The sequence below is a fragment of the Dendrobates tinctorius genome, unplaced genomic scaffold (assembly GCF_039654945.1).
Source record: "Dendrobates tinctorius isolate UK_male_01 unplaced genomic scaffold, ASM3965494v1 ptg000070l, whole genome shotgun sequence".
Lineage (NCBI taxonomy): Eukaryota > Metazoa > Chordata > Amphibia > Anura > Dendrobatidae > Dendrobates > Dendrobates tinctorius.
Genome location: NW_027361738.1, coordinates 92,016,472 through 92,041,959, shown reverse-complemented (window position 1 = coordinate 92,041,959; position 25,488 = coordinate 92,016,472). Strand labels below are relative to the sequence as shown.

General features: G+C 41.3%; 1 protein-coding gene and 1 long non-coding RNA gene across 2 annotated transcripts in view; one reads left to right on the top strand and one right to left on the bottom strand.

The window, feature by feature from the left end:
- LOC141095802 (uncharacterized) overlaps positions 1–25,488 on the top strand; it is a 61,588-nt gene that overhangs the window by 8,646 nt on the left and 27,454 nt on the right. The gene's annotated exons all lie outside the window — the stretch shown is intronic.
- LOC141095801 (scinderin-like) overlaps positions 1–25,488 on the bottom strand; it is a 49,972-nt gene that overhangs the window by 12,147 nt on the left and 12,337 nt on the right. Inside the window, exons 4-8 of the mRNA XM_073582123.1 lie at positions 18,488–18,637; positions 14,348–14,440; positions 13,256–13,382; positions 5,478–5,566; positions 4,807–5,022 (exon numbers count right to left, since the gene is read on the bottom strand). Of these exons, the coding sequence (XP_073438224.1) occupies positions 4,807–5,022; positions 5,478–5,566; positions 13,256–13,382; positions 14,348–14,440; positions 18,488–18,637 (675 nt within the window). The remainder of the gene's footprint in view (positions 1–4,806; positions 5,023–5,477; positions 5,567–13,255; positions 13,383–14,347; positions 14,441–18,487; positions 18,638–25,488) is intronic.

Below are 25,488 nucleotides of genomic sequence, written 5' to 3'. Positions count from 1 at the left end.
TGTGCATAGGGGCAGTATTATAGTAGTTATGTTCTTGTACATAGGAGCAGTATTATAGTAGTTATATTCTTGTACATACTGTAGGAGCAGTATTATAGTAGTTATATTCTTGTGCATAGGGGCAGTATTATAGTAGTTATGTTCTTGTACATAGGAGCAGTATTATAGTAGTTATATTCTTGTACATAGGGGGCAGTATTATAGTAGTTATATTCTTGTACATAGGGGGCAGTATTATAGTAGTTATATTCTTGTACATAGGGGGCAGTATTATAGTAGTTATATTCTTGTACATAGGGGGCAGTATTATAGTAGATATATTCTTGTACATAGGGGCAGTATTATAGTAGTTATATTCTTGTACATAGGGGCAGTATTATAGTAGTTATATTCTTGTACATAGGGGCAGTATTATAATAGTTATATTCTTGTACATAGGGGCAGTATTATAGTAGTTATATTCTTGTACATAGGGGCAGTATTATAGTAGTTATATTCTTGTACATAGGGGCAGTATTATAATAGTTATATTCTTGTGCATAGGGGCAGTATTATAGTAGTTATATTCTTGCACATAGGAGCAGTATTATAGTAGTTATATTCTTGTACATACTGTAGGAGCAGTATTATAGTAGTTATATTCTTGTGCATAGGGGCAGTATTATAGTAGTTATGTTCTTGTACATAGGAGCAGTATTATAGTAGTTATATTCTTGTACATAGGGGGCAGTATTATAGTAGTTATATTCTTGTACATAGGGGGCAGTATTATAGTAGTTATATTCTTGTACATAGGGGGCAGTATTATAGTAGTTATATTCTTGTACATAGGGGGCAGTATTATAGTAGATATATTCTTGTACATAGGGGCAGTATTATAGTAGTTATATTCTTGTACATAGGGGGCAGTATTATAGTAGTTATATTCTTGTACATAGGGGCAGTATTATAGTAGTCATATTCTTGTACATAGGGGCAGTATTATAATAGTTATATTCTTGTACATAGGGGCAGTATTATAGTAGTTATATTCCTGTATATAGGAGCAGTATTATAGTAGTTATATTCTTGTACATACTGTAGGAGCAGTATTATAGTAGTTATATTCTTGTACATAGGAGCAGTATTATAGTAGTTATATTCTTGTACATAGGAGGCAGTATTATAGTAGTTATATTCTTTTACACAGGGGCAGTATTATAGTAGTTATATTCCTGTATATAGGAGCAGTATTATAGCAGTTATATTCTTGTACATAGGGGCATTATTATAGTCGTTATATTCCTGTACATAGGAGCAGTATTATAGTAGTATTATTCTTGTACATAGGGGCAGTATTATAGTAGTTATATTCTTGTACATAGGGACAGTATTATAGTTGTTATATTCTTGTACATAGGAGCAGTATTATAGTAGTTATATTCTTGTACATAGGAGGCAGTATTATAGTAGTTATAGTCTTGTACATAGGAGGCAGTATTATAGTAGATATATTCTTGTACATAGGGGCAGTATTATAGTAGATATATTCTTGTACATAGGGGCAGTATTATAGTAGTTATATTCTTTTACACAGGGGCAGTATTATAGTAGTTATATTCCTGTATATAGGAGCAGTATTATAGTAGTTATATTCTTGAACATAGGAGCAGTATTATAGTAGTATTATTCTTGTACATAGGGGCAGTATTATAGTAGTTATATTCTTGTACATAGGAGCAGTATTATAGTAGATATATTCTTGTACATAGGGGCAGTATTATAGTAATTATATTCTTGTGCATAGGGGCAGTAGTATAGTAGTTATATTCTTGTACATAGGGGCAGTATTATAGTAGTTATATTCTTGTACATAGGAGCAGTATTATAGTAGATATATTCTTGTACATAGGGGCAGTATTATAGTAATTATATTCTTGTGCATAGGGGCAGTAGTATAGTAGTTATATTCTTGTACATAGGGGCAGTATTATAGTAGTTATATTCTTGTATATAGGAGGCAGTATTATAGTAGTTATATTCTTGTATATAGGGGACAGTATTATAGTAGTTATATTCTTGTACATAGGGGCAGTATTATAGTAGTTATATTTTTGTACATAGGGGCAGTATTATAGTAGTTATATTCTTGTACATACAGTTGTGGCCAAAAGTATTGACACCCCTGCAATTCTGTCAGATAATACTCAGTTTCTTCCTGAAAATGATTGCAAACACAAATTCTTTGGTATTATTATCTTCATTTAATTTGTCTTAAATGAAAAAACACAAAAAGAATTGTCCTAAAGCCAAATTGGATATAATTCCACACCAAACATAAAAAAGAGGGTGGACAAAAGTATTGGCACTTTTCGAAAAATCATGTGATGCTTCTCTAATTTGTGTAATTAACAGCACCTGTAACTTACCTGTGGCACCTAACAGATGTTGGCAATAACTAAATCACACTTGCAGCCAGTTGACATGGATTAAAGTTGACTCAACCTCTGTCCTGTGTCCTTGTGTGTACCACATTGAGCATGGAGAAAAGAAAGAAGACCAAAGAACTGTCTGAGGACTTGAGAAACCAAATTGTGAGGAAGCATGAGCAATCTCAAGGCTACAAGTCCATCTCCAAAGACCTGAATGTTCCTGTGTCTACCGTGCGCAGTGTCATCAAGAAGTGTAAAGCCCATGGCACTGTGGCTAACCTCCCTAGAGGTGGACAGAAAAGAAAAATTGACAAGAGATTTCAACACAAGATTGTGCTGATGTTGGATAAAGAACCTCGACTAACATCCAAACAAGTTCAAGCTGCCCTGCAGTCCGAGGGTACAACAGTGTCAACACGTACTATCCGTCAGTGTCTGAATGAAAAGGGACTTTATGGTAGGAGACCCAGGAAGACCCCACTTCTTACCCCGAGACATAAAAAAGCCAGGCTGGAGTTTGCCAAAACTTACCTGAAAGAGCCTAAAACATTTTGGAAAAATGTTCTCTGGTCAGATGAGACAAAAGTAGAGCTTTTTGGGCAAACGCATCAACATAGAGTTTACAGGAGAAGAAAAAGAGGCAAAGAAAAGAACACTGTCCCTACAGTCAAACATGGCGGAGGTTCCCTGATGTTTTGGGGTTGCTTTGCTACCTCTGGCACTGGACTGCTTGACCGTGTGCATGGCATTGTGAAGTCTGAAGACTACCAACAAATTTTGCAGCATAATGTAGGGCCCAGTGTGAGAAAGCTGGGTCTCCCTCAGAGGTCATGGGTCTTCCAGCAGGACAATGACCCAAAACACACTTCAAAAAGCACTAGAAAATGGTGTGAGAGAAAGCACTGGAGACTTCTAAGGTGGCCAGCAATGAGTCCAGACCTGAATCCCATAGAACACCTGTGGAGAGATCTAAAAATGGCAGTTTGGAGAAGGCACCCTTCAAATATCAGGGACCTGGAGCAGTTTGCCAAAGAAAAATGGTCTAAAATTCCAGCAGAGCATTGTAAGAAACTCATTGATGGTTACCGGAAGTGGTTGGTCGCAGTTATTTTGGCTAAAGGTTGTGCAACCAAGTATTAGGCTGAGGGTGCCAATACTTTTTTTCTGGCCCATTTTTGGAGTTTTGTGTGAAATGATCAATGTTTTGCTTTTTGCTTCATTCTCGTTTGTGTTTTTCATTTAAGACAAATTAAATGAAGATAATAATACCAAAGAATTTGTGTTTGCAATCATTTTCAGGAAGAAACTGAGTATTATCTGACAGAATTGCAGGGGTGTCAATACTTTTGGCCACAACTGTAGGGGGCATTATTATAGTAGTAATATTCTTGTATATGGGGGCAGTATAGTAGTTACATTCTTGTACATAGGGGCAGTATTATAGTAGTTATATTCTTGTACATAGGGGCAGTATTATAGTAGTTATATTCTTGTACATAGGGGCAGTATTATAGTAGTTATATTCTTGTACATAGGGGCAGTATTATAGTAGTTATATTCTTGTACATAGGGGGCAGTATTATAGTAGTTATATTCTTGTACATAGGGGGCAGTATTATAGTAGTTATATTCTTGTACATAGGAGCAGTATTATAGTAGTTATATTCTTGTACATAGGAGCAGTATTATAGTAGTTATATTCTTGTACATAGGAGCAGTATTATAGTAGTTATATTCTTGTACATAGGGGCAGTATTATAGTAGTTATATTCTTGTACATAGGGGCAGTATTATAGTAGTTATATTCTTGTACATAGGGGGCAGTATTATAGTAGTTATATTCTTGTACATAGGGGCAGTATTATAGTAGTTATATTCTTGTACATAGGAGCAGTATTATAGTAGTTATATTCTTGGACATAGGGGCAGTATTATAGTAGTTATATTCTTGTACATAGGGGCAGTATTATAGTAGTTATATTCTTGTACATAGGGGCAGTATTATAGTAGTTATATCCTTGTACATAGGAGCAGTATTATAGTAGTTATATTCTTGTATATAGGAGCAGTATTATAGTAGTTATATTCTTGTACATAGGGGGCAGTATTATAGTAGTTATATTCTTGTACATAGGGGGCAGTATTATAGTAGTTATATTCTTGTACATAGGGGCAGTATTATAGTAGTTATATTCTTGTACATAGGAGCAGTATTATAGTAGTTATATTCTTGTACATAGGGGCAGTATTATAGTAGTTATATTCTTGTACATAGGAGCAGTATTATAGTAGTTATATCCTTGTACATAGGAGCAGTATTATAGTAGTTATTTTCTTGTATATAGGGAGCAGTATTATAAAAGTCTACATTAAAATAAAAAAATTCTAAAATTACCTCGGCTTGTCCTGACCCGTCGTCGATCATGTTGTACTGAGCAGCCATTTTTGGAGAGTTGTGAAGCAATTTTGCATCAAATGGAGTTTTCTTAATATTTGCAATTCTTCCCTTAGTGACCACCTTCCCGAAGCCTTGACTTTGGTCTTTGTCGCTCCAGTCTTTGAAATACTGTTTGAACATTGGGGTCTCCCCTTCCTCCGGTAGAACTATGATCTGTAACAGGAGCACATGGAGCTTAAAAACCGATGTCATTAGAAATATAATAGTTCACAGGACTGGGAAAAAGTCTGACATTTATTAAAACTTCATTTTATCTACTGTTTACTGGAATATTTACTTTCCTGTGGATAAGTTATAAATGTGCAAGACGTGAGAATCAGTTTAAGTAAACCAATTCCTGGAACAGCCGTTATGTACAGTACAATATGGGTTATAAATGTTAATTCATTTATTTCTTTTAATTTTCTAGAATATGAAATCATTTTGTTTCCAGAGGAGTTGGGTCTTTTGTTTTCGGTCCACTGCTACCTGTCCATCCTTACAGCCCATCACGGTGTTATTTATCCTTACACAGGAGGTAACGGGGAGATTCAATTCGGTTAGTTCTACCCTGAAAATATGTTTGGAAAATGGTAGATTTCCTTTTTTCCCGAGTCCGAAGTTAATACCTGAGTGTTGGCGGCGTGATTCATCTTCTTCAGATAATCTTCTGCAGTCTTCAGAGCCGTATTTTTCTCCTCCTTATTTGACTTTTTGCCTAAAAAAAATTTATTTTAAAATGTATGTTTTACAACTTTCTAACAGTTCCGTTTCTCCGTTAGAAGGTTCTCTCAAAAATACAGCAATTTTTGCTTCTTTTTTTGCATGGTTAATGGTGTCCATCTGACATTATTTGCTCCCAAGATAGGATGGATGTGTTTTTTTCTTGCAGAGTTCTGTGTTTTTAATGGAACAGACAGTCAGAATCTCAAATGCTAGTGTGAACCTGATCTTAGATATGCTCCGAGCAATATTAGTGGACACCAATGTATCTGGTCTACAAAATGCCCTGTGAGCTAAACAGCCTGATCTCTGGACCGATACATTGTAACAAACTACCACAGAGATTTGTTCAGCAGATGAGATGTATCCATCTACTATCTGTGTATTAGAAATGAACAAATTTATTTGTGTAGAATTTAATTCTGCTTGAATTTTTGCAAAAAAATTCTATATTCTTAAGAATACTGATGATGATGATTATTTTGTTAACACCTAATTGTTATCTGATTGTGTCATATAGGAAATTTGTATATTTAGGAGTTTTAACAATCTTTATTCGTCTGCAGTGTTTTGGCTCCCTCTAGCGGCCAGAGTCGTGTTCTCGTCCTATTCTGTCTTTTCTTATGTCTGAATCTCCTCCCTTCTTTTGCAATGCATTATGGTACTTCACCTCCATTTTCCCTCCATTCCCTTTCATCTTGTATCTAAGGAGGATCACATCTATTGCTCTCCCCTTGCGATTGCATTGCCGGTATGTATTTATGCTCTTTATAGTTAACTCCTGTCCTAGTATTAGCCTAGCTTACTAGCTTTGTAGATGTTCATGCACAATGTTTGACATGTATAATATGTATTTCTGCTGTACCCTGTACTGATTGTATATATTATGATTGTTTACAGTTTCACCGCGCCAATATACTATCAAGTTCAATAAAAGCACAGATTCAACCACAGTCTCATTATTGGACCCCGGTATGGTGGTTTAGCTTTCTGTATAGCTGCAATGAGTCTGCCTCATTTAGTGAAGACAGAACAGGAGTTATCATCTGTAGGCACTATTTTGCTGGATCTTAAACGGGATATCCCTGACTTTGTGAAAAACAAAAATGTGCCTAAGCGCTAACAGGCAGATAGTTGCTGCTCACCTGCCTGTTGTGCCCAACGCTGTTCACCACCGGCACAGAGCAGTCACAAATCGCTCCTGCTGGCTAGTCAGCTGGCTCTGATGACATAACGTCAGAGTGATGGCTTCTTTTCCACCCTGCTTTGTCAACAGAGTGTGACTGCTGATGTCATGCAGATTGACAATCAGCTCCCGATGTCGGAAGTTATGACCTGTCAACAAAGCAGAGCGGAAAGGAAGCTGACGCTATGTTGATGGGATGTCAGTAGAGGCAGCTGAATTGCTGGCAGGAGCGGTCTGTGACCGCTCTGTGCCATGGAAGAATGAAACCGGGCACAGCAGGCAGGTAGCAACTAGCTTTCTGTTAGTGCTTCGGCACATGTTTTGTTTTTCACAAAGTCACGGATATTAACTTTGAAAGGGCTGAAAAACATTTATTTAAAAAATGTACTACTCCCCTCCCAGCTCACTTGTCCCACCACCCCTGCAGCCCGCCACCTGTTCTTCCGCTTCTCGTCTTTTCCCCATTCCTTGTTGCACATATTTTCTTCCCCGCATCATGTTCCCACATGCTTTATGCATCCATTAGCCCTCTGCATCTGTACTGTTACACACTTAACATTATGGCTGGTCCAAACAATCAGGGCAATTGTTACCACCCACCTTTCGTGTCTCCCTTTTTTGTTCCTCATAGACTGTAAGCTTGCGAGCAGGGCCCTCATTCCTCTTGGTATCTGTTATGATCTATGTGATTATTGTTATGCTGTAATGCAGCGGCGTATCTGGGGGGGGCAGCCGGGGCATTTGCCCCGGGCGCAGCCAGCAGTGGGGCGCAGTCGGGCCGCCTAATGCAGCGGTCCACAGTGTCCTCCCTGGCGGCTGCATTCTGCCGCCCCCCCGGCCTGGGAGTTGGCGGTTCTCTGTGTCAGCTGTCAAGCTGACAGCCGACGCAGAGAAGAAGCGAGTGCCGGCTCCCAGGGAGCAATTGTACTGGCGTCTATACAGATGCCAGTGCAACTGCAGCTCTGACCGCCGGGCCAGAGTGACGTCAGCAGCGTGATCAGGTCATGTGATCACGCTGCTGACGTCACTTCCCGGCACCCAGAGAGAACCCTGGTGGTAAGTGTGCTCCACTGTGGAGCTGAAGACCCACCGAAGATGGGAGATGGGGGGGGATTTGTAGAGGGCATGGGGGTTAATGTGTGGGAATGGGGGTTAATGTATGGGGGGTTCATGAATGGGGATGGGGGTTAATGTGTGGGGGCATTGAGTGGGGATGGGGGTTAATGTGGGGGGGTTAATGGATGGGGGTTAATGTGTGGGGGCGTTAATGAGTGGGGATGGGGGGTTAATGAGTGGGGATAAGGGTTAATGTGTGGGGGGGTTAATGAATGGGGATGGGGTTAATGTGTGGGGGCGTTAATGAGTAGGGATGGGGTTAATGAGTGGGGATAAGGGTTAATGTGTGGGGGGTTAATGAATGGGGATGGGGTTAATGTGTGGGGGCGTTAATGAGTGGGGATAAGGGTTAATGTGTGGGGATGGGGTTAGTGTGTGGGTGTTAATGAGTGGTGATGGGGTTAATGTGTGGGGGTATTTGGAGTGGGGATGGGGGTTATTTAATGTGTGGGGGGATTTGGAGTGGTGATGGGGTTAATGTGTGTAGGGGTTAATGAATGGGGATGGGGTTAATGTGTGGGGGCGTTAATGAGTGGGGATGGGGGTTAATGAGTGGGGATAAGGGTTAATGTGTGGGGGGTTAATGAATGGGGATGGGGTTAATGTGTGGGGGGTTAATGAGTGGGGATGGGGTTAATGTGTGGGGGTTAATGAGTGGTGATGGGGTTAATGTGTGGGGGTATTTGGAGTGGGGATGGGGGTTATTTAATGTGTGGGTGGATTTGGAGTGGTGATGGGGGTTAATGTGTGTAGGGGTTAATGAGTGGGGATAAGGGTTAATGTGTGGGGGTATTTGGAGTGGGGATGGGGGTTATTTAATGTGTGGGGGGAATTGGAGTGGTGATGGGGGTTAATGAGTGGGGATTGGGTTAATGTGTGGGGGGATTTGGAGTGGGGATGGGGGATTTAATGTGTGTGTGGGGGATTTGGAGTGGGGATGGGGGTTATTTAATGTGTGTGAGGGATTTGGAGTGGGGATGGGGGTTATTTAATGTGTGTGAGGGATTTGGAGTGTGGATGGGGGTTATTTAATGTGTGTGAGGGATTTGGAGTGTGGATGGGGGTTATTTAATGTGTGGGGGTGATTTGGAGTGTGGATGGGGCATATAATGTGTGGCGGGGATTTGGAGTGGGGATGGCGGGTACTTAATGTGTGGGGAGATTTGAGGAAACAAAATGAAGAGTATGTATGAGGAAACAGTATGGGGGATTGGTGCAGACACAGTATGATGGGTGCAGACAGTATGGGGAGCGAATGGGTTAATGTAAGTGGACACAGTATGGGGAGTGAGGGTGATGGGATGTGTGCAGACACAGTATGGGGAGTCGGGGTATGTGTGAGCAGACAGTATAGAGAGTGAGGGGGTAAATATATGAGGAGACAGTATGGTGAACAGAGGGATGTTAGAGGAGGGAGAGGAATAGTGTGAGGTGACAGTATATTGCAGATATTTGTATTTAGGGGCATTATAATGACACTTCTATCTTTAAGGGGATCGTGTGGAGATTTGCTTCAGAAGACCGGAGAAGATGGAAGTCTGCAGAGACGGCTGGTGATGAGAAAACTCATCATGGGGTTTGGACAAGAAGAAGAAAAGGAAAACGACTGCAGAGACGACGTCATCTATGAGGTACTTGGATGTAAATGTTATTTGTGATACTGACTAATTCTCAAGTTTTTAGTTATGTTAGGAACATTAAAGGGGTTGTCCAGGTCTGTGCTGAGTCTGCAGTCATTCTATGTGAGTGCAGATTTCTGAATTCTCACAGTGCTCACTGCACACTGTCAGGATTCTCTCGTGCCGGTAATTTACATACATGCGGTCAAATGCTGACTAGACATGTGTGGCCTCACTCAATGAAAATGACCGGAGCGAGGCCGGGCATGTCTAGTCGGAATGTGGCCAGAAGTATATAAATCACATGCTTGTACTGACATGACCGTGTACTCTTGCCACCGGTATGGGAGAATCCTAAGTGTGCAGTGCATTCGTTGTGAGAATTCAGAAGCTGCAATGTCAGGATTCATCTCTGCAGGTTGCCGTAGTCATCACATGGACACTTCACTCATATGCGATTTTCATAGTTATGGTCCTGTGACAACGAGCTTCTCTTCCTGCTTCTCTCAGTTTTTTACTGAACATAGAGAGCATTAGGAAGAGCAGCTCGTGGGTACATGGCTAAGTGTGCAAGTCGCATATGTACTTGTGCGGGGGGGGGGGGCGCCGAACCGAATTCTTGCCTCGGGTGCAAGAAAGCCTAGAGACGCCTCTGCTGTAATGTCTATCGTCTGTACAAGTCCCCTCTATAATGTAAAGTGCTGTGGAATATGTCGGCACTATAGAAATAAAAATTATTATTATTATTATTCCCGAGTTACGGCACCATTAGACTAATTGAGCCTGGAAGTGAGCAGGCCGAAGAGAATATGTGCAACAGGCGAAGGGGAAAAGAAGAGGCGCAAAAAACGTACCGAGGGCGGTGGGACAGGCGAGTGATGAGGTATTATTTGTTTTTTAACATCCTATATTTTTTATGCTCTGGCGTCTGAGGAGGATCATAAATATTGATTCACCAGTATCTGAAGGTTTTGAGATTCGATTCAGGCAAAGCTGCCATTTTGCTCTATTCAGAAGGTCCTTGCCTATTTTCTTTGATCTGGTTACTGGTGCAGTCTACACTTGGTCATCTTCTGCGCTCAACAGATCCTTTTATAGCATTAAAGCCTAGTCAGAAAAGGAGGCCATTGGTTGAACTGGCAGGGAGGTTGCATGTTCGACTGCTAGTCCAATAAAAAGTGTATCGTTAACATAAAGTAAAGGCCTGACTATTTATGGCCATGCTTTTAGACTCTTGCTATAAAAGCAAAATGGGAGATATTTTTCCTTGGCTTTTGAAAGCAAATACAATTTTGGCTAACCACAAGGATAAGTTGTATTCCAAACTCAACAAAGTTTTTGCCAACAAGATGCCTGCTGACCACATGACTGATCAGGAGACCCCTCTCAGCTACTGTATCTGCAAACTCAATGCACCCCAGAATACACCCCCAGAACCATCATCAGTACATGAATACACCCCCAGAACCATGATCAGTACATGGATGCAACATCAGAACTATCATCAGTTCATGAATACTTCACAAAAAGATTCATCAGTGCATGAATTCATCACCAGAGCCACCATCAGTACAGAAATAGACCACCAGAACCTCCATCAGTACATGAATACATCACCCAAACCATGATCAGTACATAAATACAGCAACCGAACCACTTTCAGTTCAAGAATGCATCTAAAAGACATGAGTACAATAGACAGCAGGGAGGCAGCAATTTACCAGTTCTGTGAGCCAGTTCTCATGCTAACCGTGTGAAATATAGCGTGGCACTACTGCAGGGTGCACAAGTAGGTTACCCAGACCAAAGAGTAATGATAAAATAACTTGGCACTCAACTTATGGCTTTCATGAAGTGGAAAAGAATTTTATTTTTGCAGTCTGCAAAACGTTTCGGCCCACGTGGCCTTCATCAGTCTGCGTCAAAATATAACAGGCAAGAAAAACAAAATTATAAACAACAAAATATTGACCTAATCATCATAATATTGTTCAGATATGATATACAGTGATTGGTACAGCAATATAGTGAGGAGAATGACATAAGTACAGAAGAAAAATACTGATATTCATGTCTGAAGATAAACCAGATAAGAGGACGGAAGAAAAAACACGAGGAAACAATTGGAATAGAAAAAATAGAAAAATGAACCTACCCGACTGCTTTAAACAATTTGATAAGGAGGTAATGAGGTAAGTAACGTGCCAAGGTTAATGAGCTGAAAGCAGATGCTCATATATATATATATATACACACAATACTACTGTAGGTATTGTGAAATCATACCAGGGGTGAGGACTATAATAGTGGGCTGTCCCGCTCACTGTCCAGGTAAATTTCCGTGTAATAACCAATATGTGGTCGGGTAGGTTCATTTTTCTATTTTTCCTATTCCAATTGTTTCCTCGTGTTTTTTCTTCCGTCCTCCCATCTGGTTTATCTTCAGACATGAATACCAGTATTTTTCTTCTGTACTTATGTCATTCTCCTCACTATATTGCTGTCCCAATCACTGTATATAATATCTGAACAATATTATGATGACTAGGTCAATATTTTGTTGTTTATAATTTTGTTTTTCTTGTCTGTTATATTTTGACGCAGACTGATGAAGGCCACGTGGGCTGAAACGTTTTTTTGCAGACTGCAAAAATAAAATTCTTTTCCATTTCATGAACGCCATAAGTTGAGTGCCAAGTTATTTTATTAGTTCTCATGGTAACAACTGGGTCTGAGGATGGCCAAACCCCACTTCTGGTGATGGGACAGTGATGGTCTTTGGGAGACAACTTGGACTGCTGCTTGAGGCAGTCTGATGGTACCTCCTGCTGACTGCACCCAGGAAAATGTCCCACCTGCCCCCTCCAATTTTCACCTGAACATCATATTCTATGGACCGCCACGCCAGACTTATTTTCTGCCTTTCCTTTGTGTTCTTTAGCTATAATGTTCTGCGGCTTGGAGCTGTAGCCTTTACAAGAAAATAAACCAAAAACATCTCCCAAAAAGAGATAATTTTTGGATAAATTGTTAAAAAGCTGCTGCTTCTTCACATTCCAAACAGCAAAGTTGTTTCTGCCCCCCAAAATGGATAATTTTTGAACCACCGCCTGTCAGAAAGCCACTAATGCTGTATATTCTTTGATCCCAGCAAAGAGCAAACAGATGAACGGCATACTAGGGCACACAAATCGCCTCATTACCAGACGGAGCTGTTTATCTGAAGTATTGCGGCATATAATTCAGTCAAAAAATGGAGGTGCTTGCATGAAAAAACATAAATATTTCAATGTGAAGCAAAAAAAGAAGAAATATGCAGCACTCACCAATGTAGCTGAAAAACTGTGAGTCTTTATTTCACATAATTTCCATCAAATGTGTGGACATGCAGGATGTGGAGGAATGCTAGGGGAGGGAGGTGCCGGACAACGGCCGTTTCGCGATTACTCACTTCTACGGGTATATTCTTTGGCCTAACAGTCATCTACCCCCACAAAAAGTGATGGTTTCTTTAAAATGAGTCTAACGGTGCAGTGTGTTTACCCGTAGATACAGTATGTGGAGATCACTGTGCCATTACTGAGGCTATGTCTGCTTAAAGAGCTGGGAAGCGGTTGGATACAGTCCGAGGAGACCTCAAAGGGTTACGCAAGTCTTTTCAGGGCGGACTGATCTGCCACAAACGAAATTTCAGGGAAAAATTCTGCGAAGCTGATGACATTGAATTTCTAAAAATCCGTTCATATTTATATTATCATTTTACCTTTCCAAACAAAGATCTTGTCTCCTCCGTACAGGATGAAACATTCCTCAGTCAGCAGCATGGACTTGGAGAACGGACTTTCCTCTGAAACTGTGGTTATCGTCATGGATCCAGTTTCATCTGAAACCTGTAATATAAGTGATGCGTAATTGACACCTGTCTAATATTAATGATAATTCTTATTATCATTGTACTTATTGCTTAAGTGCATGCTTAATCTCCTCAGTGTTCCTCCTCCCTGTCGCTGCTGACAGCTCCTCAATGTCCCTCCTCACTGCTGCTGACAGCTCCTCAGTGTCCCTCCTCCCTGCTGCTGATGGCTCCTCAGTGTTCCTCCTCCCTGCCGCTGCTGACAGCTCCTCAGTGTCCCTCCTCTCTGCTGCTGAACTCCTCATTGTCTCTACTCTTTCATAGGGGAGTTGCATAATTTTCTTTATGAATATTAGGCATAATGGGGATCTCGGAAGAAAGTGAAGCACCATCATATCCAATTACTTCAATTGCATGTGTAGTTTTCAGAATAAGCTGTACTCTCTGTGTACATGAAGAATAACACAATATTTGGCCATCATCCTGCGTTTTTCACGAGTGTTCCCCTCAGCAGGTTCCAATTCTCAGTTATCTCTGCAGTAGTAGGTAAAGACTAGCTGCTATGATGTCTCCCATACACAGCACAAACAGACATGAGCGGTTCCTGCTCTCCTGTCTACCTCTGTAGCACATGTTCAAAAGTGCCAGCAGCAAGGAGGACGTTGCACAGAAGTACTGAGGAGTGTAGCACTGAATCCTGCTTTGGAGTGAGATAAAACACTATAACAAGTAAACTGCAAAGGAATTTGGCTCAGTGTCACGCTCTGTTTATTGCCCTCCTCTATAGACTTCATCAGTGAGTTGTTGGTCCTTGATCCCAAGAGGAATATTAGCAGTCCTGGAGCAGAACACATTTTAGCTATTTTTCCAGAATTAATGATATGTTCAGGAGGTAAGGGGTGGAGTAGGGGCTCATAAATGGAGAAATATGATGTATTACAAAGCTGCTTACATTCTTTTACTATTGATTTATTTCAAGTTTGTTGATACTTCTTATCTCACCATGTGCAGCTTCGCCGTCGCCCTGTTGGTAACATCGGCGACTTGGTCTGTGTCCTCATCTCCTTCCGGCAACTTTGGTTTTGGACCTAAAATCTTTAACACATAAAAATTTGTTGGATAAGATAATCCGTAGATCATTTTCCATCAGCTGCTGCAATGCTACAACTCCTGACATAACAGGCGTTGGAGTTTGTATCAAGTGCAGAATCACAGAATGGAGAATAGCAATATAAAAAGAATCACATTTTATGTCAAATAAATGGAGTAAAAGCAATAAAGTGTTATCCCTTTAAAATTAAAGCTGGATGAATATAATGGATAGGTGCCAATTCTCTCTGCTGGTTTGGTGCAATGTATCAGTCTGAGTTCACAGAGCATTGTTTATACTGGATACGACTGTATCCACTTGTCAGATGACGGCAGGATGAGATCTATGCAGAATTACTGTCTGTGAATGGAAACAAGAGCGTCCTTATTCACTGACAGCAAATGGGGATCATGAAAATGGTGAAAAATAGAAACACAAGTTAGAAAGTTGTAGAACTTTTCATTTATGAAGAGATTAATCTTTACTGATACAAACACAGAAAAATCTAATAACGAGAAAGATGTTCAGCAGACGGCAGAAGATTATCTGTCGTAGATGAACTCTCTCACTGACACTCAGGTCTTCTATGTGTATCGGATTGTCTGTATTATGAGATGAACCCTGTGCTCCGGGGACGTCCCCTAGCGATAGTGAAGATACCTCTGCGATACGATTAACCATTAACCAGATGTGACTGCTCCACGGTGCCCGCTGGGTATAAAAGTGCCAATGTGCATGAGAACTGCCAGCTCTCCCGATTCCCTACTCTCGGGGCACTCAGCCCTGCATTCATATATTTCCAGTAGAAGAGGAATAATCCATACAGGCAGCATTTTATATTCCCAGAGAACAAAAGGATCGTGCAATCAAACTTTTCGGTCTTAGTGCTCATACTCACTGCATAGAAATACATGTAGCCGCACGCTGTGGTCCGAGTGCCGGCAGCAGTGCCAGGTTTTCATGCGAGAGACTCGCACAAGAATCGTGTGAGTCTCTCTCAAGTGAGTATGAGCCCTTAGACTACAAGTCTGCAGTCCCTCTATGAGACTGCAGACCTGTGAATCCTGACGTCTCGCACACTGCGAGGTTTCTGCAGGGAGAGGTTGGTCATGTAACCGCAAGTAAGCAATTTCTCACTCTGAACTGCAGTGAACTCACCTGCGCTCAGCGCTGCACAGTGAACCTTTTTCCTCACGTTACTAGCGGTGATTTCACTGCGGTCACCGCAGTTCATTGGCCCGACTTGCACTGAAGTGAGCTGGGAACACAGCCTCCGTGACCTGCGGTAACCTCGATGACGTCACCAACTCTGAAGCTCATTCTCCCATGGTTTTCCGCCTGGATGGTCGCATCTTGGCATCGTCCAGGTAGTAAACCAATTATCACGGACATGGATTATGGAGTAGGACGGTATGTCACAGAGGTGAAGGATATTGTTTGTTTTTTTTATTATTTTTACAGAAGACCAGGGCTTCAATGGAATGGGCGTAAGGTGAGAAAAACTGTTTGCTATTTTTAAATAAAACGGTGTGCATTTTTATTTTAAATAAAGGACTATTCTGGGTGTTTTTTCCCCCATGTGACTATCGGGTTAGTAATGGGGGCATCTTACAGACTCCTCTCCATTCCTAACTGCTGGGCTTGATGTCACCAGACAATACAAAGGTGTCATCAATCACACAAATATGAAACTCACTTGCCACCACCACAGTGAAAATGGGAAGAGCAGGGCAGAGAGTCAGAATTGGTGCATCTAATAGATGTGCCTTTTCTGGGGTGGCAATGGGCTGCTATTTTTAGCTAGGAGGGGGGTAATATTCATGGCCCCTTACCAGCCCCCCAGCTGTCTGCTTTAGCTAGACTGGTTGTCAAAAATGTGGGGGACCCCACGCCGTTCTTAAAAACAATTTGTTTAAATAATTTTTTATAAAATGATGTGGGGACCCCTCTATTCTTGATGACCAGCCTTAAGCTGACAGCTGAGGGTTGCAACCCACAGCTGTCAGTTTTGCCATGCTGGTTATCAAAAATAGAATAGACCCCACATCATTTTTATATAATATATATATATATATATATATATATATATATATATATATATAATATTTATAGCGCAGACTGATGAATACTCCTCCCATCAGTGGTGCCTGCTCTAGCTGTTATTAGCAGCAGTAGGCATAGGCTAATGGGAGTAGTACACTTTCATCAGCTGACACCTCTGTGACCTGAGGTAAACTTTTTACAGCCTGTCACAGAGCTGGTGCTCTGACCGGCGGTAATCATCTTACCACAAATCAGAGCTGCTGGTGTTTTTCATGCTGTTATGCAGATGAAAACATGGAAAATGCCCAATGTTCGGGTGCCGAACCCAAACAGTAATATGGACTTCCTGGAGGAGTCTGTGTTTGGGGTCCATGCCCGAACAGTAGGTGTTCGGTATAGATCTTGAACTTTGCTGTTCAGGTTTGCCCATCACTACTCAGGATCAGTCATCTAATGTATATGAATAGTGAGTGCAGCTCTGGAGTATAATACAGGATGTAACTTAGAATCAATAAAGGTTCAGTAATGTACACAGTGACTGCCCCAGCGGATTAGTTAGCACACCTCTGGAGTATAATACAGGATGTAACTCAGGATCAGTAATGTATGTACACAGTGACTGCACAAGCAGAATAGTGAGTGCAGCTCTGGAGAATAATACAGGATGTAACTCAGGATCAGTAATGTAATGTATATACACAGTGACTGCCCCAGCGGATTAGTTAGCACACCTCTGGAGTATAATACAGGATGTAACTCAGGATCAGTAATGTAATGTATGTACACAGTGACTGCACAAGCAGAATAGTGAGTGCAGCTCTGGAGAATAATACAGGATGTAACTCAGGATCAGTAATGTAATGTATGTACACAGTGACTGCACCAGCAGAACAGTGAGTGCAGCTCTGGAGTATAATACAGGATGTAACTCAGGATCAGTAATGTAATGTATGTACACAGTGACTGCACCAGCAGAACAGTGAGTGCAGCTCTGGAGTATAGTACAGGATGTAACTCAGGATCAGTAATGTATGTACACAGTGACTGCACAAGCAGAATAGTGAGTGCAGCTCTGGAGAATAATACAGGATGTAACTCAGGATCAGTAATGTAATGTATATACACAGTGACTGCCCCAGCGGATTAGTTAGCACACCTCTGGAGTATAATACAGGATGTAACTCAGGATCAGTAATGTAATGTATGTACACAGTGTCTGCACAAGCAGAAGAGTGAGTGCAGCTCTGGAGAATAATACAGGATGTAACTCAGGATCAGTAATGTAATGTATGTACACAGTGACTGCACCAGCAGAACAGTGAGTGCAGCTCTGGAGTATAATACAGGATGTAACTCAGGATCAGTAATGTAATGTATGTACACAGTGACTGCACCAGCAGAACAGTGAGTGCAGCTCTGGAGTATAATACAGGATGTAACTCAGGATCAGTAATGTAATGTATGTACACAGTGACTGCACCAGCAGAACAGTGAGTGCAGCTCTGGAGTATAATACAGGATGTAACTCAGGATCAGTAATGTAATGTATGTACACAGTGACTGCACCAGCAGAATAGTGAGTGCAGCTCTGGAGTACAGTACAGTATGTACAGTAACTCAGGATCAGTAATGTAATGTATGTACACAGTGACTGCACCAGCAGAACAGTGAGTGCAGCTCTGGAGTATAATACAGGATGTAACTCAGGATCAGTAATGTAATGTATGTACACAGTGACTGCACCAGCAGAATAGTGAGTGCAGCTCTGGAGTATAATACAAGATGTAACTCAGGATCAGTAATGTAATATATGTACACAGTGACTGCACCAGCAGAATAGTGAGTGCAACTCTGGGATATGAATCATAAACTTTTGAATCTGTACCAGTTATTAATGTATATTTGCTTCAGTTATATTGTATTGAACATTAGCCGTCATATTAGGTTTCTCGTAGGGTAAATCCACAATGTAGTCAGCTTTAGTAAGTACATAATTCTTTAGGTGTTACCTTTATGAGATCACTAGGCTCACTCCCATCTTCTACCACGATTAGTTTTGCTCTGCCTTGTCTCTCATTGTTACGGATTCCATTGGCGAGCTGCGATGCTTTGTGGCGCTCAAACTTGTTGCATTTTTCCCCGCACCACTGGTAAATTTCCTGTAGAACAAAAACAAATGTGTTGCTCATCACTTTCATTGCTGAGAAATTATATCTTTGTTTACAACCTGCTCTGTCCCATTTGCGTTCTTCATTGGTATTTAATCACTTTCCATGGGATGTGCAGGGACTGGAAATCATCCATAAATAATCCCAAACTGAAGTCATTCTCACTCTCCTCAATCCCCTTCAGGTCCAGTTTTGTCATTGCCTTGTTTACTTCTCTGTTTCCATGTTTACAATCATAGAATCGTAGAATGTCAGAAGGAATCTCCAGGGTCGGTCGTCGTGTCCAATCCCCTGCTCAATGTTGGATTCACTAAACCATCTCAGGCAGATGTCTGTCCAGCCTCTGTGTGAAGACTTCCATTGAAGGAGAACTCACCACCTCTCGTGGCAGCCTGTTCCACTCATTGATCACCCTCACTGTCAAAAAATTTTTTCTAATATCTAATCTGGATCTTCTCCCTTTCAGTTTCATTCAATTGCTTCTCGTGTTTCCATTTGCAAATGAGAATAATAGTGATCCCTCTACACTGTGACAGCCCTTCAGATATATGTAGACAGCTATGAATTCTCTCTTAGCCTTCTTTTCTGCAAGCTAAACATTCCCAGATGGTTTACCCATTCCTTGTAGGACATAGTCTGCAGTCCGCTCACCATCCTGAGAGCTCTTCTCTGAACTTGCTCTAGTTTTTTAATATCTTTTTTTAAAATGTGGTGCCCAGAACTGGACACAGTATTCCAGATGAGGCCTGACCAAGGAGGAGTAGAGGGTGATAATTACTTGGCATGATCTAGACTCTATACTTCTCTTAATACATCCTAGAACTGTGTTTTGTCTTTTTTGCTACTGCATCACACTGTTGACTCATGTGCAGTCTGTGATCTATTAGTATACCCAAATCCTTTTCACACACGCTGTTGCTCAGTTCTGTTCCTCACATTCTGTAAATGTATTTTTTTTTCTTGCCCAGATGTAAAATCTTGCATTTCTCCCTGTTAAATACCATTCTATTAGTTGCTGTCCATTGTTCAAGCTTATCTAGATCCTTTCTAAATCCTTTCTCTGTCTTCACTAGAGTTAGGGCCCCGTCACCCATAGCGATCTCGCTAGCGAGACCGCTGCTGAGTCACAAGTTTTGTGACACAACAGCGATCTCACCAGCGAGATCACTGTGTGTGACAGCGATCAGCGACCGGCCCCCCTGCCGGTATCGCTGATCGCTCTTGGAAACCGCTGGACATTTCTTCCATCGCCGGTCTCCCGCTGGCCAGCACGCATCGCTGCGTGTGACAGGCAGGAGACCAGCGATCAGCTGGTAACTAACGTACACATAGGGTATCTAAGGGATGCACATCCCTTAGATACCCGATGTGTACGTTAGTTACCAGCGCGCTGATGCAGGGAGGTGGTAATTAACGTACACATCGGGTATCTGAGGGACGCACATCCCTTAGATACCCGATGTGTACGTTAGTTACCAGCTCCCTGCATCAGCGTGCTGGTAACTAACGAACACAGCGACGCCGCGCTCTCGGCGTCGCTGTGCTGATCGCTGGTGAAGCTGTCTGTTTGACAGCTCACCAGCGATCACATAGCAACTTACCAGCGATCCTGACACGTTGATATCGTTGTCGAGATCGCTGGTGAGTTGCTATGTGTGAGTCCAGCTTTACCTATCCCTCCTAGCTTTGCATTGTCAGCAAATTTGATTAGTTTACCTTCAGTTCCCTTATCTAGATCATTTATAAAATTGTTTACCAACACTGGGGCCAGGATAGAGCCTTGTGGTAACCCACTTGAAACGCTTTTCCAATAGGATGTGCATTTATTACCACTCTGAGTATGATCACTTATCCAGTTATGAATCCACCTAACCGTAGCCTCGCCAATCCCATACTTGGTCATTTTTTTCTATAAGGGCAGTATGAGATATTTTATCAAATGTTTTGCTGAAGTTGAGATATAGTATATCTACAGCATTTCCCTGACCCACCAAGTCAGTGATTCCATCATAGACGTAAATTGTATAGTACATGCTATTCAATAATTTGTTCAAAAATCTTTCCTGGTATAGAAGTAAGGCTCACTGACCTATCATTTCCTGTTTCCATCTTTACTTTTTTGAAAATGGGGACAACATTTGCCCTTCTCCAGGCTTCTTTGAAGCAGCTGATACATTGTATGATGCTTAATGCAGGAGCATGACAAGAATTCAGAGCCCAAAAGAAAGGTCCTCGCATCATACCCCTCCCCACAGGCACTAAACATAACTTATTTAACAGCTTTCTTTTTCATTTAACCCCTTCAAGACCCTGCTCTTATTCGTTTTTGCGTTTCTGTTTTTGCTCCCCTTCTTCCCAGAGCCATATTTTTTTTATTTTTCTATCAATATGGCCATGTGAGGGTCTGTTTTTTGTACTTCTACTTTTTTGTACTTGTAAGTTGTACTTTGGAAAGACACCATTAGTTTTACCATATTGTGTCCTCAAAAATGGGAAAAAAAATCCAAGTGCGGTGAAATTGCGAAAAAAGTGCGATTTCATGTTTTTTAAAAAAATTTTTTTACCATGTTCACCAAATGCTTAAACTGCTATTCTGATTCTCCAGGTCATTATGAGTTCATAGACACCAAACATGTCTAGGTTCTTTTTTATTTAAGTAGTGAAAAAATAATCAAAAATTTGTTAAAAAAAAATTGTGCTATTTTCCGAGACCTGTAGCGTCTCCATTTTTCATGATCTTAGGTTGGGTTATGGTTTATTTTTTGAGTGCCGAGCTGATGTTTTTAATGATACTTTTTTTTACGATCTTTTGATCGCCCGTTATTGCATTTTAATGCAATATCGCGACAACCAAAAAAATGTAATTCTGGCGTTTTGATTTTTTTTCTCACTGTGCAGTTTAGCGATCGGGTTAATCCTTTTTTTTATTAATAGATCGGGCGATTCTGAATGCGGGATACCAAATATGGGTGTTTCATTTTTTTTTTTTTTTTATTGATTTTGAATGGGGCGATTTCAACTTTTATATATATATTTAATATTTTTAAAAACTTTTTTTTTTTTTTTTTTTTTTACTTTTGGCATGCTGCAATAGTCTCCATGGGAGACTAGAAGCTACCATAGCCCGGATAAGCTCTGCTACATACAGGCAATGATCAGATCGCCTATATGTAGTAGAATTGCTGTTTTGCTATGAGCGCCGACCACCAGGTGGCGCTCATAGCAATCCGGTACTGACAACCATAGAGGTCTCCAGGAAACCTCTGGTTGTCATGCCAATGGACCGGTGACCCGTGATCACGTGACGGGGGGTCACCGGTGCGCGTATTTTCGGCCCGATGGCCGGAAGCGCGCGTTACATGCCGCTGTCAGTGTTTGACAGCGGCATTTAACTAGTTTATAGCTGCGGGTGGATCAGGATTCCACCTACGGCTATTGCGGGCACATGTCAGCTGTTCAAAACAGCTGACATGTCCCGGGAAAAGATGTCGCCGGAGCCCACATCAAAGGGAAGGAAGCTACCTCCGCCGTACTAGTACGTAGGAGGTCATAAAGGGGTTAATGTTTCATTTTATGCTACAAAAATAAACAAATTGAAAATGTGAAGTCTCAAAAACAAAAAAAGCCTAAAAGAGTTTTCCCTCTACTTTTGAAAAGTTTATAGCAGATTGACTCTGGCCGAGCAGCCAATCCGAAGCTTAAAGGGAACCTGTCAGCAGGATTGTGCTCAGTAACCTACAGGTATTGTCAGGTTGGCGATGTTATACTGATTACCTGGTGATGGAATCCGCCTTGTGGTAGTTAAATCTTTATTTTCAGTTTTGAGTTAATGATATGCTCCGGGGCGGCCTGTGGCGAGTCTTCATGTGGTGTTCTGCTTATATATTCATCTGTATAACTTATGACAGGTCACGGATCCCTCAGTGATCTACCCCATATTTTACATATTTAATATACGGTAATATGGTTTGGAAATAAAAAAGAAAATACATATTCATCAGGTAGGCGCCGGCGGTGACACTTGCACTGCAGCATGATACGGTGGATGAAATGCCTGTTTTTCCTTTTATTTAGACATACTTTTATTTGAAAAAATCAAAATGGCGCCGGCATGCGAGCCGGCGCAGTAGCATCTATCGCTGGCGCCATCTTGAAGGAGCCTTCTTTTTTTTTTTTCTTTTTCTCTAGCAAAATGGCGCCTGTGCAGTAGCATCTATCAGAACACGACAGATGCTACTGCGCTGGCACGGCCAATGGTGCCATTTTAATTGAGAGTTTTGTTTTTTTAAAAAAAAAAGTGTAAATAAAATGAAGACAGTCATATTATCTATTGTATTATACTACCGCGCAGGTGTCGCGGCCTGCCTGATGAATGTGAATTTTTTTTTTTACTTTTCAAACCATATTCTATGCAGTATGTAAATTAGGGGGCAGGTCAGTGAGAGATCAGTGACCTGTCAGAAGCCATAAGGATGAATATCTAAGCAGACCGCCACATGAAGCCCCGCCCACAGCCCCTTCCACAGGCCGCCCCAGAGCACGAGAATCTCATTAACTGAAAGCTGAAAATAAAGATTGCACAACAACCACAAGACGGATTTCATCACCAGGTATCATTGTAATCAGTATAACGGCGCCGACCTGACAGTGTGTGTAGATTACTGTGCACAATCCTGCTGACAGGTTCCCTTTAAGTGGTCAGTGGAGTGGTGTCACAGCTTTCCAGAGGTAAATATTTGTTCTTTATTTCATAAGTCTCTATCATCTGTAAACTGTTTTTTTTTCCCCCCAGTGAAAGATGAGTTCAGGAGGCGAGGGGGCAAGGGGGAGAAAAGAAGTGGCTCATTTGAAGATTGTGAGCCCTCGCAGGCAGGGTCCTCTCTCCTCCTGTACCAGTTATGACTTGTATTGTTTAAGATTATTGTACTTGTTTTTATGTATACCCCCCTCACATGTAAAGCGCCATGGAATAAATGGCGCTATAACAATATATAACAATAAATAATAATAATAATAATGAGTGGAGAAAGAAGCAGACATCTCTGATAAGATACTGCACAAAGGTTTTTTTATAATCACATATATATGTACAGGCTGTTGAAAGAACCGATCTCATTTAATGGATGTAAAATGTACTACAAAGTGCATTTCTTACATGTCTTATGATTTCTATTGCTGTACTTTGATCATTCTAGAAGGAATTCCTTAATATTTTTGCATAGATTAACGACTTGATAAATGTATATCAGTCATTTACATATTTACTGCATATTGTATCGATTAATAGGATACAGAACAAGGAAATATCTGGAGCTTTTTGAGCCCCGTGTATTTCTCGTCAGGGTCGCTATCTGCAGTCTAAAACCTTTGTCTCCAATAAAAGAACGCAAGGGTCAAATGCTACAAATAGGTGAAAAGATTAAGGTTAAAGTGCAACCGCGGTGAAAAAGATAGACACCGAAGGCAAAGAATTCCAGGCTCTCTCCCATCTGCTCCGTGGTTTCCCAGGGAAAAAATAAAAACTTACTATAAAGTCCAATGTTCAATCCGCTAAACTTGAACTACAAGGAATCCTCCAGATGAAAGCAGCAGCTGGGCTCTCCTTCACTTGGGGCAAAGGTTCATATTACTGTGCTTGCCTAAATCGTGTTACCATAGCTAGGAGATATCTGGACATGAGCTAATTTTTTAAATGCTAATTCGCCAGCTCAGCCATACTTTCAAAAAAGTTAAAATTTTTGGTGAATTGATTCACAAGTCCTTGAACAGATGTGTATGACACTCTGAGGTCTCATAGGACTGTAATGAACTAGGCTCTTTAATGCAAATACATCCTATGTAATATCAAAGTGAACTCCACATATGGATAAATAGATGATAACCGTTCTCCCACGCCGCGCCGTCACACACTATCTGTACAATTTATTCACTTTTCTGCTTTTATTTCTGAGCTGTGACATCTGCTTATTCTCCAGATTCATCCCAAAGTGGCTGCTGAATTCCCTGTCTCTGCTTTTATACAGGCTCTGATAGTCCCTCCTGATTGGCTGATCTATTTCATGTGATGGAATAGTGACAAGGAATAATAGGGTAGCCCATGCGGCCAATCTCAAGGTCCATGAGCCTTCTCTAGTTGATGCAATCTTTTTGAATGTATAAAATGGTAAAGGGTATCTTTGCCGATTCGCTTAAAATGGAGTGCAAATTACTAGAATTTGCCAAGTGCAGTGAACGTCAAAAAATTCTACTTAAAAACTTTAGTGTTGGTGGAGTGTGGCTTATGTGGATGGGAACAGAAAATGGACATACACATGGATGCAATCAATTAAGGGGCGGCACAGTGGCTCAGTGGTTAGCGCTGCAGCTTTGCAGTGCTGGGGTCCTGGGTTCGAATCCCACCAAGGACAACATCTGCAAGGAGTTTGTATGTTCTCCCCGTGTTTGCGTGGGTTTCCTCCGGTTTCCTCCCACAATCTAGATTCCCTATTAGTATGTCTTTAGAATGTGGGAGGATTGCAAGGGTGATGCCAATCCTGAAAGAGAACCTCCTTCAAGCACAAGAGGCCCAGGCAAGATTCCTCCCACAATCTAGATTCCCTATTAGTCTTTAGAATGGGGTCTACAATCGGTCGGCATGGCTGAGACAGTTTAACCCTGGAGACCGAGTGTTGGTGTTGATTCTCACAGGAAAAAGTAAATTTATGGCCAAGTGGCAGGGGCCATACGGGAGTGACGTTAACTAAAAGTTCCAGCCAATGACAAGAAAGCCGTATCAGGAGTTCCACATCAATCTGCTTAAACTGTGGAGAGACAGGGAACCGGGGGAAGTTACGTGCCTGAGG